Here is a 13,942-nt window from a genome sequence, read left to right as displayed (position 1 = left end):
CGGGGTCTTCTTTCCCAGACAGGCGCAGGCGATGTGGTTGTCGCAACAAGTCGCAGTTTGCCCTGGCAGACAGGCAATCTTTGCGCCCCCCCCTCCCAGAGCCCGTCCCTGGATCCGCCCTTGCGCTGTCCGTCCGCGGCTGCTGACTTACCCGACACCACGCGGCTGCCCCCCGTGCAGTTGCACACCGTGCCCCCGTCGGAGTGGCATTCTGGAACAGAAAAAGGAACGCGTTAGTCAGGGGTTATTTTGCAGTGTGGCAGCGAAGAACGCCCTTGAGAGGTCACCGCACTGTGACCAACACAAAGAAATAAAAAAGTATCTTTGACAGGTGTTGAACCCGCGGTCGCGACCCTGAAGCTGCTCCCACTGGAGAGCAAAGTCGTGGCGCGTAGCCGTCACGCGCCGTTCAAAAGGCGACTAACTGCGTTAGCGGCCCCCAGAGGGCGCGGGGCGGCGCGGGGCGGCGCGGGGGCGACTTTCGATGGAGACTGATGGCAACAGCAATTGGCAGCTGTCTGCCGGGTGGTCCCGGCCACTGCCGCCGCTGCCGCCGCTGCAGAGATGCTTCATTCCGCCAGACTAAATTTAGCGTCGTCTCGCGGCTGCGGTTCGCGATCATCGCATTGTCGCTCAAGTTCGGCGGCAGCCAAGGCGGCAGCGGCACGGCGGCCGGCGCCCCCGCTCCATCCGGGCAGTCCACTGTAGGCTGCCGCAGGCAGACAGAGAGACGGGTGCAGGCGGCCAAAACTCTAGACGCGTTCTGAGCTCCAGAGTCGCGACACAGGACTCGAACCGAACGTGTGACCCCGACCCCACCAATGGATTCCTCGTTCGGAGAGCAATCCCTTGGAGGGGTCACACGTTCGGTTCGAGTCCCATTTAGCGACTATGGAGATTCGAAGTGACAACCTTTTTTCTGGGAGCCTTTCTTGTCGCGTTCGGCCGCGCTGCAGTGTAGTGGCGCGGGCGCCGCGGGGCTGTTGTGCTGATTGACGGGCGCGCTTGAGGGGGAATAACCGGATTTAAGGAACACGGGCGGCGCCGCGTCCTGGCTGAGGACACTGTCCTCGGTGCGTGCCGAGTGCACTGTAAGTGTCTCACGGTGAAAAGGCTTCACGCTGCACCAACATGGAGATTTTCTCCATTACACAAAAGTAATTGGACCGTTGGACAAAAGAGAATATACAATAGAGTACAATGAATTTCCAAAGGTAAGTTACAAAATAAGCTACCACCATAATGAAGAGAATTTTCACCATAATATGGGGAATCTTCACTTTAAGACGTCAAGAGTGTAACAACAAACATAAACAAAAACAAAACAAGAAAAACAAAACACCGGCGAGGGGCACGCACTAGCACTAGTAGAGACATTTCGAAGAGAAACATTTCATTGCGACGCCGAGAAGGCCTGGAAGGCCAGAGGTCCACGACCCCTCTTTTCCAGCCACTAGCAGCTTTCCGCGGCAAAACTACGGCCTGCAACGTGTTAAGAATGCGAGGGGTGGAAAGGGGTGGGGGAGCGGTGGTTGACACGGTGTTTCGCTCGCCGCGCCGGGGAAGGTGAGACAGTGTGGGCCCGCGTCGCCAACCTCACCTCACCAAACTTTCGCAGCAGGGCTGCCCTCGTATCCCAGTCGTTACTAGGGAAGGCGACTGCAGACGTTCGCCGCTAGGGGCGCCACTGGGATATACGCCACTAGCAGCCAGGCGGCAGCCGGCACGGATGCTGTTTTTGACTTATAGCTCTCACTGCAATTATCGCACATGTATGAAAACTAGCTTATTGGGAAGCTAGCAGCGTTGCCTACAATCGGCTCGCTTACACTACGGGTCTATCTTGCATGACAAAGAAGTTATGGGCGAAATTGGCAGACTCCTAGGGGCTCCCCTGGCTAAATCGTGGCGCGTATCCCGGTGCTGCCCTCTACCATGAGCTTGCCGTGTCGCCTTCCTCCTTACAGCGTGCGCGCCCTCAAAAATAATTCGTCAGTGGAGCGAGCAGCGCCACGGACGACACTGCCAAAGGGAGCGACGAAATTTTTGCCGGCGCTGGGAATACTAGGGGTACGCGCCGTTTAGTCTGGGCGCGTAGTGTGGCTGAGCGATGCGAATTGACATGGTTTGTGCACTTTGGACTTTGCTTGAGAAGACGAAATGTGCATCTTAAGGACTCATATTGAGTGAACTTTAGACCAGGGGTACAAATGGAAGTGATTTTCGTTATCAGAACACCAAAAACTGCTGGGATCAATGCCAAACTCGATTTAAAAATTTTGGTCCAAAATTGGTTAAAATTCGTTAAATGTGAGTCTGGGAAAAGTTTGAAGGTCATTTTTGAGTTCAGCACACCAAAAACTGCAGGAAACAATATAAAACTCGACTTGAAAATTTTGGTCCAAAATGACCTAATTTGGGATGAAAATATAAGTCTGGAGTCGAAATGAGAGTGATTTTCGTTATCAGCACACCAAAAACTGCTGGGATCAATGTCAAACTCGATTTAAAAATTTTGGTCCAAAATTGGTCAAAATTCGGGTAAGTGTGAGTCTGGGAAAATTTTGGAAGTCATTTTTGAGTTCAGCACACCAAAAACTGCAGGAAACAATATAAGACTCGACTTGAAAATTTTGGTCCAAAATGACCTCGTTTCGGATGAAAATATAAGTCTGATGTCAAAATGGAAGTGATTTTTGCTATCAGCACTCAAAAAACTGCAAGAATCAATGTGCAATTCAATTTAAAAAATTTGACCCAAAATCGGTTAAATTTTGGGTCTGGGGAAAATTTAGAAGTCAATATTGAAGTCAGCGCACTGAAAACTGCAGGGAAACGCATGACTCTCAAATTAGAAAGTTTGCCCCAAATTGCGTAGCTCTAGGTGAAAGTGTAGGTTTGGCATTGAAATAAATGTAGCTTTTGTGACTAGTACACTGAAATCTACAAACAACTATCTAGACTCAATTTCTGTACATTCCTACACTGTCTTCATGAAGCACCCTCTGTCATCACCAATTCCCTGATGCCACACCAATGTGAATCCCTCAGTCGAGTAACATTCAATTGCCAGCATTGAATCGCTTAATTGGTTACTCGTATGATTGGGTCACTATTCGATATCTCTTTTTTCTTAACTAATGAATTCTCAATTTTATAAGTAATATCTATGAAACATTTTGTCATTCTTTCATTGTGAACCAGTGAATAAAACAATATTGATTGGCATACGTTATCACAGTTAATATTAAGAGAGTCAGTTTAGGGTAGGCTGATCTGAACCAGTTAACGGGGACCAATTATTGTCAAATCCAGTGATTCGTCATATAGAGTCCAATGCCAAGGCTACCCAAAGGGTTAATGAACCGACACAATTTATCTTACTCAGGTATGCAATACTGAGTAGTACCAGTTATATTAACTTCAGTGAAGTGAAAGGAATCGTCTCATTAAATCCATTCACTAATTCACTCACCGCTCAAAACCTGAGTCGTCTCTTTGAACCCAATATCAATTCAAACTCTATTAGGATTAAATATACACAACCATACATTGATTCTATTAATAAACACATGTTAGTACTTTTGCACTCTTGTCAGCTTGCAGCATTGCAATAGAATGTATTTCTCGAGTCCAAACTAAGTATGCCTGCTAATTTCAACACAAGTTATTTATGCATTTCCCTGATTTCCTCTACTATGAAAATTTAAAAAAAGAGGATGACACTATAGAAAATGAAACAAGTAATGCCCACAATACAAAAGGTCAAAATAAAAACATTCTTTTTACACTGCTCTGTCAAAGTGCACTGACCTGAAGAAGATTCCCCTCGAAAGGGGGAGGGGGGGCGAGGGGAACGAAACACGTAAATCATTTTCACTGCCATTCTCCATATTTCGCTGTGTTGATACTCTAAAAGGGTTTTATCATTCTAGAATGTGGAAAAACTATGGCCGATCTCATTTCCAAACCCTTCTGCTCGTTATTTTGGTTTATTTGCTTATTTGCTTCTGTCCCGTATTTGAGAGCCGCGGCCGCAGGTATGAGAAATTCGTGAGTGCTGAGTGCTGCCAACCTAACCATGCTAATAACCTGATTCAAAAGTATGTTTTGAATATTTCAAACGATACTAAACAACGATTTGAAACAAACTCGTGTTGGGGGGTACTAAGGCGACGTTAAATACGAAATCTTGAAACTATAGCCACTGTAGTTGCTGAGAATCGTTGGTGAGTACAAAGTCACAGACAGACAGACAGACAGACGCACGACCAGTCACTTTTCAGCGCGCCCAAACACGGCAAGGGCTTCGCTATCGCTCAGCCAATTAAAGGCAGACGGTAAAGAAAGGGAAGGACGACATTCGCGTCGACGAGCCACTAGACAAGCGTGGCCTGGCCGTGCCTTTGGCCGTGCCTTTCTTACTGCCTCGCCGTTTGCCGCTCGCTCCGCACCGCTCCGCAGCACCGGCCCGACAAAGTTGCGATGCAGTCCCGTTCGCCATAAACGTCCCGACATCCCGACCCGGCAGCGTTATTATGCTGCGTTGCCGCACAGAAACAAGGAGGAACACACACACACACACACACACACGAAAAAAAAAAGACATACACACATTCAAAACAAAATTAAGAATAAAACTAAGTCTTTTGAATCGGTTTTATTTCATTGTTGGGGCGTCACTGGGTCATATTCGGTTGAAACTGCCGACGGAAACGTGGCCTATTTCACATGAACGCACTGATTAACAGCACACAGGATTTTTCTCGAGAAAATAATTACTTCGTTGCCGCATGGACTATTTTTTTTCATGATTGGCACCGTGTTGCGGTTAGCCACCACAGAAACAAAACAAAAAAATAAAATTAAAAAAAAATCCCGGTAGGGAGAACACTGCAACGTGCAGCGAGGTCGTGGGGAGAATGCGTAGCGAGGGAGGGTACAGCAAGGGGCTAAAAAGCTGCGCACCTAGCACGTTTTTGACACTGTTATTTTAAGTTTTCAGGTTCTGAGGCGCCACATTTTATTTTACGTACTCCTATTTTCAATACTCGACGAAAGTTTTATAGTTTCATAATCTCGTTCAAAATACCAAGTAAGTTTCTCGGTTCGTGACTCGCGTCATAGAGTAAGCATTGTGCGTTTAAAATAATTCATAGTCTTTTTTTTGGTACGGAGTTTGAAAATTATTTTAGGTACTGCATGGCCGTCGCTGCGGAGGCTCCGGCCGAGATCTTCCTCGAGGCCCACGCGGAGAACCGACTGGCAGACTAGCGCCACCCCATCCGGCCTCCCCACCCCCGGCCGTGTGAACCCCGGCCGGCCGCGGCCAGATCCGCGCAAACGCGAGAAGGGCCAAACGGCCTGCAATCGGAGTGGCCCGCTAATTCCATTCGGGCGCCGGGCCGGGCCGGGGGGAGGTGCGGAGCGTGGAGCACGCCACTCGTCTTGGCGCGCGTGCCGTGGCGTGCCGACAGCGGGAATGGCCTCCAGGGCGTAAATCCAGGCGCAACAAAAGGAGCAGTGTCGCGGTGCAGGGCGTGCAGGGCGGGCCTCGGGGCGTGCAGGCCGGATGGCAGCAATCGCCCTGTCCCTCTCTGTCTCTGTCGCACTGCCCTTCCTCAAGGACGGCAACAAGTCCTGCTGCGCTCGGCCACCCCTACACTCAAATGACTCCCCACCCCCAACACACACACACACACACACACCAACACACACACACCTACACACGCACACACCGTGCCCACTGTCAGTGGCCCCGGAGAGCAGAGATTAGAGGAGGGCGGGAAAAAGGCGAGTAGAACACGCAAAGCAGCGCGTGGTATGGTGTAGGCACACTGGACAGACGGTCGCCAAAGGGAATCGCTTTCAGTGGGTCGTTCCACCTCGGCGTGACCTCCGTGTTCATTAGGCGCGGTGAAAGAGATAGAGAGACAGAGAAGAGGCTCCTCATTGGCTCCATTTCATTCCGTTTCAATTCGTCAGAAAGAAGCCGCAGCAGTGGAATGCGTCGATATTTTTCGGCCCGCTGACACATCAGGTCGACGTCCTCTGTCTCTCTCGCACCCCTAGGGAGCGCGCCCAGCGCGCCACGAGTGCTAGAAAGAGAGAAAGAGGAGGAGGGGGGGGGGGCGGCGGCGCTCATGGCCCTTCAAAGCGCACGTAGGTGCTGCCACTGCCTCTGTCTCGTTACGAGCAATAACATGCCGCGCGCCGCCGTTCCTTTCCACTTGGAGGGCCACGCCCTGCCGCGCCATGCCATGCCCTGCCACGCCGTACCACGCCCTGCCACGCCCTGCCACGCCCTGCCACGCCCTGCCACAGTCACAGACGGACGGCCAATTTGAGCGGGCCGAGTATCGTTCGCCCCGACGGCCCTTGGAGCCCTCGGAGTACTGGGAGGGCCCCGCCGGCGTGAAGAAGCGCGCTGCTTGAAAAACTGGACCGATACCGCGCGGCCTAAGATAATGGCCCTATAAATCGCGACCTTCACACTCGCAGCCTCGCGGAGCACGGCGGGGCGGGGCGGGGCGGGGCCGTCAGGGAAGGGTTCTAACAAGCTCATCATTAATTTATAGGGTACGACAAGTAGCAGCACAATACACACACACATGAACGAACACACACGCACACCCACACAAACACAAGGTGGTTGCCAAGGCGAAGCTGCGAAGGGGGCAGCCACCGGCGTGATAATAGCAAGAAGATCGATTTGTGTGCTGGGCAGGACGGGAGTGTGGAACAGTGTGGACGGACGGGGCGGCGAAGGCGGTGGCGCTGCGCGGCCGCGGGCCCCTTTGGGAGTATTGCCTGTCAATCAGGTAAATAATGATAAGGCCTCAATCTACACACGCGATCGATTGGGGCAGAAAGGGGCTGGGGGTTGGGTTGGGGCAGGTCGGCCAACAACAGTGCTTCGCAATTTACTGCGTGGAAACCGATCTTGCATAATGACATAGGGGTCATCATCGCGCACGATCATCGATGCCTTTCGCTTTCCCGGTCGAGTGGCGTTGAGTCAAAGGGGCAATCGTCACCGATTGTGTGACGAAGGGATCCGCAGCCGGCTGTGCCGCCCTCCGCGAACTTGGTCTTCGCCCACCCCCAGCTTGCGAAGCCGCCTCCCCCACAGACGGGCTGCCCTCCTCGAAGAAGAAAGGAGGCGCGCTTCCCGCCGTGTTCTGAATATTCATGCCGTTTTTCCATTTTTAACAAGAGCCAGCAGGCCAGCGGTTCCGAAGAGTCGTTACGCCGGCCCGTCTCTCTCACACCCTTCCGGGCCGGGCCGCGAGAGCGACGGAGACGGAGCGGCGGGGAAAGGCAAGGCGCCGCGTCGATAGATTCCACACGCGCGCAATCAGGCCGCCCCGCTAAGAGCGCGGCATTACGGCGCTCAAATTTTTAATGAATGTTTACAATAACGACGATAGAAATAACAAACTCGGCGGCGCGGTTCGCAGGAGAAGAGCAACACACGTGGCAAGAACGAAAACAACTCGACTGTTGATTTTTCCAGCACAAATATCGGAGCCAAACACGGTGCTGCGCGCCGCCGCTGTCCGAGCGACGCGGAGAGGAGGAAAGAGGTGCTTTCAAGACGATATCCGACTCGCGTTTCCGACGGCCAGCCCGGCCAGCCGACGGCAAAAACTGCAGCGGACATCAGTGAATTCGCGTGAAGTGGGGCTATAAAACGGCCATTGGGGTCGGACGGGCCGTGGCGGCTAGTGGCGGCCGGGGCCGGCCGGGCTGGGCGCCCCACTCCACGACGCGGCGCCTAGCGCGCCTAGCGGGGCTCTCCGGGAGGGGCTTGGGGTTCTCTGTCTGGGAAGAGAAGAATAGAATCAAGAGACGCGTTCAAAAACGTTTTCAAAGAAAACAGGGCGGCGGGGCTTTGCCCAATTAATGTCGTCGATCTCTCGAACCGGCTCGTCTCGTCTTGGCCGGTCTTGGCTCACGCGGACGCGACGCGACGCGGCTGGATTCGCTGCAGTTCCCCGATTCCGTTTCCGTCCTTGCAACGCCCGAACGGCCTGAATGGCCCGAAGGGCGTTGACAAGCGGCGCACGGCCACGGCCTGGCCACGGCGGCGCGCGGCTGTCCGGGACAGACGGGGCGACGGCCCGGCCCGGCCAAGTGCCGGCAAGTTGAGGTAAGTCCCGGCGGACCGGCCGCGCCGGCCGCGCCGGCCGCGCCGGGTCGATGCTGTTAGCGGCGAGTTTGGGGATCGCCGACGGGGAGGGTCGCCCCTCGGAACAGACACGGCCGCCAGACGGATTCCGTTCCGCGGTTCCGCACCGCATCGCCGTGTCTCTCTCGCACCTGAGGGGGACGCCCGCCAGGGCGGGTGAGGAAGAGAGAGAGAGAGAACCGTGCTCCGAGTCGGCCTGCAGCAACAGGGATAAGAGCAACACGAGATGAGCAAGTTAGCGCTGCCCGGCGAGGCGGTGCGCGCGGTGCGCGGTGCTGCACGGGGCAGGTCGAGCGGGTCGAGCCGCCGAGTGCGTAGCGAAGCAGTGGCCGTGGCCGCCGAGCCATCCCCGCGGCCTTGGCCGCAGACCCTGTTTCTGTTGGCGCGGCCTGGCCTGGCCTGGCCTGGCCTGGCCTGGGCTGGGGGAGTTCGCACTCCGCACTTCGCAGGGCGCGCGGCTCGGGGCGTCCGTTCAAACTGGCGGCCGACTGCTTCGCCCTGTGGCAATGCAGCGCGGTCCATCGGTCCAGTTGGGAGACTGTGCGAGAAGAATTTGAGGCCCGGTCTCCGCCTGCCTCAGCCTCCAGCAAGGAAGCGGCTGTCCGTCCCGACCCGTAATTGGCAGGGACGGACGAGCAGGGCGGGCAGGCCGAGCAGGGCGGCGAGCCCACGCCACGGTGAGCAAAACGGGCCACTCGCGGGGCCGGGGAAGAGGGAAAAGCAACCGGGCAGGCGAAAGAAGGAGCGGCAGAAAAAGGAGTGAGCATCCCCCCTCCCCAAAAGGCCCGCAGGGGTCAGGGACTTGACGGCCACGCGGGCACAGGTGCCGCAGAAGAATTTCCCTAGGCACAGCGGGCAGGGCGGTGTGGTGGCGGGGAGGGCGTGGGGCCGAAAAAGGGAGGGGGGGGGGCGGCAAGGACCAAGGGCCCCCCTTGAATGGTACGGTCACTCTCCCTGAGCCTCCCACCCCCCATTGTGGCTCCCCGTCCCTGAAGGGGCAGCCCCCCTCGGGGTCCCTCGGCCCGCGCAGGGCGTCGTTCTAATATCCACATGACTTCGCACAACTCGGGCCGCGACGGGGGCGGGGGCGGGGGCGGCGTCGGAGGGGGAGGGAGCCGCACGGGGGACGGGTCGCCGACGACGGAGGGCGGAAGCCGGGGCTCCGGAGTTGTGCGCGCGCCGACAGCATTACGACTTGGTGGTCACTTGGGCAAAACGCCTCTAAATCTGATAGGGGGCGTCGCTCCACAACCTGGCGTGCCCCGGCGAGCCCTGGCATCGCCTGGCATGGGTCGGGACGTGACCACCACACTGGCAGCGTCGGAGTCGCGCCGGAGCCAATGCCAACCGCCGAGAGGGAGCCAGCCGACTAGACTGTCAAGTGGTCATCAGCCCCCCGACAGAGCGGGGCGCGGGGCCCGAGCACGGCCTCTCTCTCTCTGTCCACGTGGCGCTCGCACCCTCCGCCGTGGAGGGCTGTTCCACTGCACGGCCTAGGCCCGCCTAGACGGGCCGACCCGGATTCACATGAATAAATTATTTTCGGATTTCTCGCCGTCCAGCCGGGCGGCCGAATATGCATGCGCCAGCTGTGTGTGTGTGTGTGTGTGTGTGTGTGTGTGTGTGTTATTGCCACTGTGTGCGCACGAACCAGCCGCCAGCCGGTGTGGAGATGATGGCCATTGTCAAAAGCAGAGAAGGGAATTCCCCCGGGAAATGGCCGCGGCCGCAGTCACAAACACTGAGCAGCGCCACCGCGCCAGCAGCCAGCGAGCCATGGGGTGGGCCATGGGGCGGGCCGCGGGGCAGGCCGTGGGGCAGGCCCGAGGCAGCCAACTGACAGCCGAATTCCGGCGAGAGGCGAAATAATACTGTAGCGATCGCCAAGGCCAGTGCACAGCCGCCGCCGTGGACGCGAACCCGAACCAGAATCAGTATTCCGGTCGCCGCGGCCCTGGCTCCCTGGTTGGCCTGGTTGGCCGGGCACTTTCCGCGCTGTGCGCTTTGCGCCGCGTGGCGGCCACTGGGCCACTGGGCCGGCGTCGTTTTCGTCGCTCTGTCTCTCTCGCACGCATACGGGACGCCCCACGAGTGCGAGAGAGACGGAGCGACGAGAACGACTTTCGGAATCGGTCTGCAGGCGGGCTTGTCGCGCTCGCCTCATGGGGCGTTCCGCGTTCCGCGTTCCGTGGGCGTTGGGCGTGCGAGAGGGACGGCGCGACGAGGCACGCCACTGGTGGCGCGCGACAGCGGCGGAGACGGAGGGCCGCCGCCCCGCCCTCCTGCTTGGTGGCTGCTTGCTGGGGTTGCTGGCTCGGTTACCACCACGCTACTTACCCCGGTCCTCCTCGTCCACGGGCGCCACTTCGCAGAACGGCCCCGAGTAGTTGTCCACACAGTCGCACCGGATGGACTCGGCGCCGAGGCTCCTGCGGACAGGCAGACAGACATGTAGGCGGGCGGGCGGACGGCCACGGTCAAGGGGTGCTGGACTCGCTGGACTCCGCTGGACTCACTTGCAAGTGCCGCCGTTCCTGCAGATGCCCGGCTCGTCCCTGCACTTGGGGCCCAGCCCGCAGTCGGGGCCGTCGTGGCCCTCGGGGCAGGCGCAGTAAAACCTCCTGCGCGACAAAGACAGCGTCAGCAAGGACAACGACCAAACAGATTCACAGGGACGGGGCGCCGCGCAGCGCACTCACGTGAAGTTGGCGTCGGCCAGACAGTCCCCGACGAACGAGCACTGCATGGGGTTGCAGCAGGTCGGCGACGAGGGCGACGACGTCGACGACGGCGAGCAGGGCGGCGTCTCGTCGCCCTCGCGCACCTCGTACGTCACGTTGAAGCCGAACGCGTCCTGCAGGTGGCTCAGCACGCGCAGGTGGTTGCCCTCCAGGCGGTCCAGGGACAGGTCCACCACCAGGTAGGGGTACTTGGAGCTCAGCCAGTGCGTCGTCGTCACGTTGCTGGGCGCCACCGAGTGCACCTGCAATCACGAGGAGAGGGTGCACTGGTGAAACCAAGGCGTGCCACGACGCTTCAACCAGGGCGTCAGCGCCAGTACGCTGGAAAAGGGCGTAACGCCACACCACACGACAGAAGCTACAAAAGCGAATCGCGAACCGAAAGCAGGGAGCAGGGTCGCGCGTTAGCGATAGCCTTGCCCGCACCACGGGCAGCAACACGAGGACGTCTTTCGCAGTGCACCTGCGATGCGCCAGCCTGGCGCACTGTCGCACCCTGCCCAGCCTCCAGCGGGGAGGCGCCCCCGGGGGCACCCCGCGCCGTCGGCATGCCGACTCCAAATCCCCGCCCGCCAACAACACGGCGTGCGCGGCGTGGCGTGGCGCGGCGTGACGCGGCGCGGCGTGGCGCCGGGGCTTAGGGGCAATCCATCTTCGCGGCCATCGCCGCAATGCAGCCCGCCAGCCCCGCAGACAGCCAGGTGACCCCCGTCTCGCACCTGACACGCTGTGACGCGTCACTGGCACGGCACGGTACGCCACGGCACGGCACGGCACCTCACGCCGCAGTGACGCAAAGGCTTTGCAGTGTGCGCGCCACGCAGTTTGCTGCAGTAACGCCACACGTTTTCCAGACGTCCCCGACAAACACAAATTTCTCAGCGAAAGCTCTCGCTGAATGCAAACGGCTCGCTTGGCCGGCGGGGCGCGCGGCGCGCGATACCATTAATTAATTTTTAAAAGCGCTCACGCCATTCATCACGAGTTCCTGCGCCAGTGGCGACCGCTGCGACCGTCGTGACGTGTCGCTGGCGGCGCGTGCTGCTGGCGTCCGACGCGTCCGACAACAAGACCCTCCCCTTCGCGCCCCGAGGCCCCGTGGCCGCGCAGCCCAAGGCGCAGCCCGCCCGTCGCCGCCGCGTCTATTTCCGACGTTTACGAGACGGCCGGGACGGGACGCCGACGGGACGCCGACGGGACGCCGGGACTTGCGGCAGGAAGGGCCGAGCCGAGGCCAATTCCCTCCGTCCGTCCGTCCGGCCGGCCGCCCCGCGGGAGGAGCAGGCGGGGGGAGGGGGAAGGTCAAGTGACACCACATCCCCCGAAATTCCGGAAACCCGTCTCCCTTCCCGCCTTGATGAGCCCATAACACCCCGCCCGCCCCGTCCCGTCCCGCCGCGCGGCCGCGCCCGCCACCGAATCCATCGTTAACATTAGACGCGACATAAAAAGCTGAGAGGGCGAAACTTTGTCGTCTGCTGCGCAGTGGGGAACGGCAAAAAAATCCGAGGCGGCAGCAAAAAGCGGTAGTAGCAGCAGCAGGGCACGCCGCGCCGCGCGCCCCGCCGGACAAAGAACGCTGACCAACCGAGCAGAGCGTCGCGCCGGGCCGCGGCCGCGACAGCGCGCCGCCGGCTGCACTTTTGGCCGGGTCGCTTAGCATGGCGGCGGGGCGGGGCGTTCTTTGCGCCCCAACTATGGAGTGCCCGGGCCGGGCGGTCACACTGACCAACGACAAGCGCGCGCATTTTAAAAGACCGCCTTTGACACACGTGGAAAAGGTATAAGCCTTTCATGGAGATAGATATTTTGTTAGAGGCAAATCCCCTTTTCCCATGGGCTGGGCTTTTAGGCAGTGTATGAAAGTCTGCCTGACTGCAACTCACCTTGGTCTCCCCCATGCGCGTGCGGCCATACAGCGCGTAGGCGTAGAAGTTGAGGCCGTTGAGCACGTAGACCTGCGTGAGGTACACGACGACGACGGGCTTGACGTAGGCGGAGGCGTCGATGACCCAGCGGCAGTGCAGCGGCACGGGGAAGGGTCCGGGGAAGTTGGGCGAGTGGATGACGCCCTTCGGCGCCGTCAGGTTGCCGCCGCAGAACTCCAGGAAGCCGTCGGAGGGGTCGTCCTGGGGCTCGGCCTGCGCCGCCACGGACAGGCTGGCGGCCAGCAGCGCCGACACCAGCACCGGCACCAGCACCGGCCGGGCCGACGGCCGCGCCGCGGGCCGCGCCTGGCGCCGAGGCTCCCGGTGGGCCGCACCGTGGGCCGTCTGCAACAACAAGGACCTCGTTACGGTGGTGCAGCCGCCTCATGCCCAAGAATAGTTCTCTGTCTCTGTCGCACACGTGAGGCGTTCCGCACGGGTGCGAGAGAGACAGAGCGACGGAACGGTCCTTCGCAATCAGGCGGCATTGAGTATGGAGCCGCAGGCAGTGGCCGCCGATTGGCTAGCCTTAATTAGTCCTACCGCACGGCGGCACGGCGTGTGTGGCACACTGTGGGGCACACTTGTGTGGCACACTGTGCAGCCAGGGCCGCGGGGCTGGTGGCCCGGCGCAGTGAATACAGTGCAAATCATCACGGATCAGAGTCACAGGCACTGGACCGCACTCCAAACGGGCAGGCTGCGGGCTGCGCCGCTGCGGTGTCGGTGGGCCGAGGTGGGCGGCATGTGAGGCCAGGCCTCTACAGACGGACCGAAAGCTCGAGAGGCCCGTGCCAACGCGTGCCACAGCCACTGCTCCCAAAACTAGCTGCGGTCAAAGCCTTCCCGAGGCGGGGCGTGAAAGAGCAGGGTCTTAAGAATACTAGAGCGTTGAGGGAAGACATTGACCGCAGCTACATTGGACGCAAAGACCACCCGAAGTCAGCAAAAACGGCTACTTTCGGAGATTCAATCACTTTTTGATCATATTTGAGACGCTACTGCTCCCAAACTACCTGCGGTCAAAGCCTTCCCGAGGCGGGGTATGAAAGAGCAGGGTCTTAAGAATACTGGAGCGTTGA

General features: G+C 58.7%; 1 protein-coding gene across 1 annotated transcript in view; it reads right to left on the bottom strand.

Moving 5' to 3' along the window:
- LOC117645805 overlaps window positions 1-13,248 on the bottom strand; it is a 42,749-nt gene extending 29,501 nt beyond the window's left edge. The window contains exons 1-6 of the mRNA XM_034386246.1: window positions 13,222-13,248; window positions 12,819-13,073; window positions 10,891-11,174; window positions 10,708-10,812; window positions 10,529-10,620; window positions 152-211 (exon numbers count right to left, since the gene is read on the bottom strand). Coding sequence (XP_034242137.1) covers window positions 152-211; window positions 10,529-10,620; window positions 10,708-10,812; window positions 10,891-11,174; window positions 12,819-13,073; window positions 13,222-13,248 — 823 coding nt within the window. The remainder of the gene's footprint in view (window positions 1-151; window positions 212-10,528; window positions 10,621-10,707; window positions 10,813-10,890; window positions 11,175-12,818; window positions 13,074-13,221) is intronic.
- Between the last annotated feature and the right edge of the window lie 694 nt (window positions 13,249-13,942).

This window comes from Thrips palmi, unplaced genomic scaffold (genome assembly GCF_012932325.1).
Source record: "Thrips palmi isolate BJ-2018 unplaced genomic scaffold, TpBJ-2018v1 HiC_scaffold_10, whole genome shotgun sequence".
NCBI classification, from domain to species: domain Eukaryota; kingdom Metazoa; phylum Arthropoda; class Insecta; order Thysanoptera; family Thripidae; genus Thrips; species Thrips palmi.
This window is presented reverse-complemented; position numbering and strand designations above follow the sequence as displayed.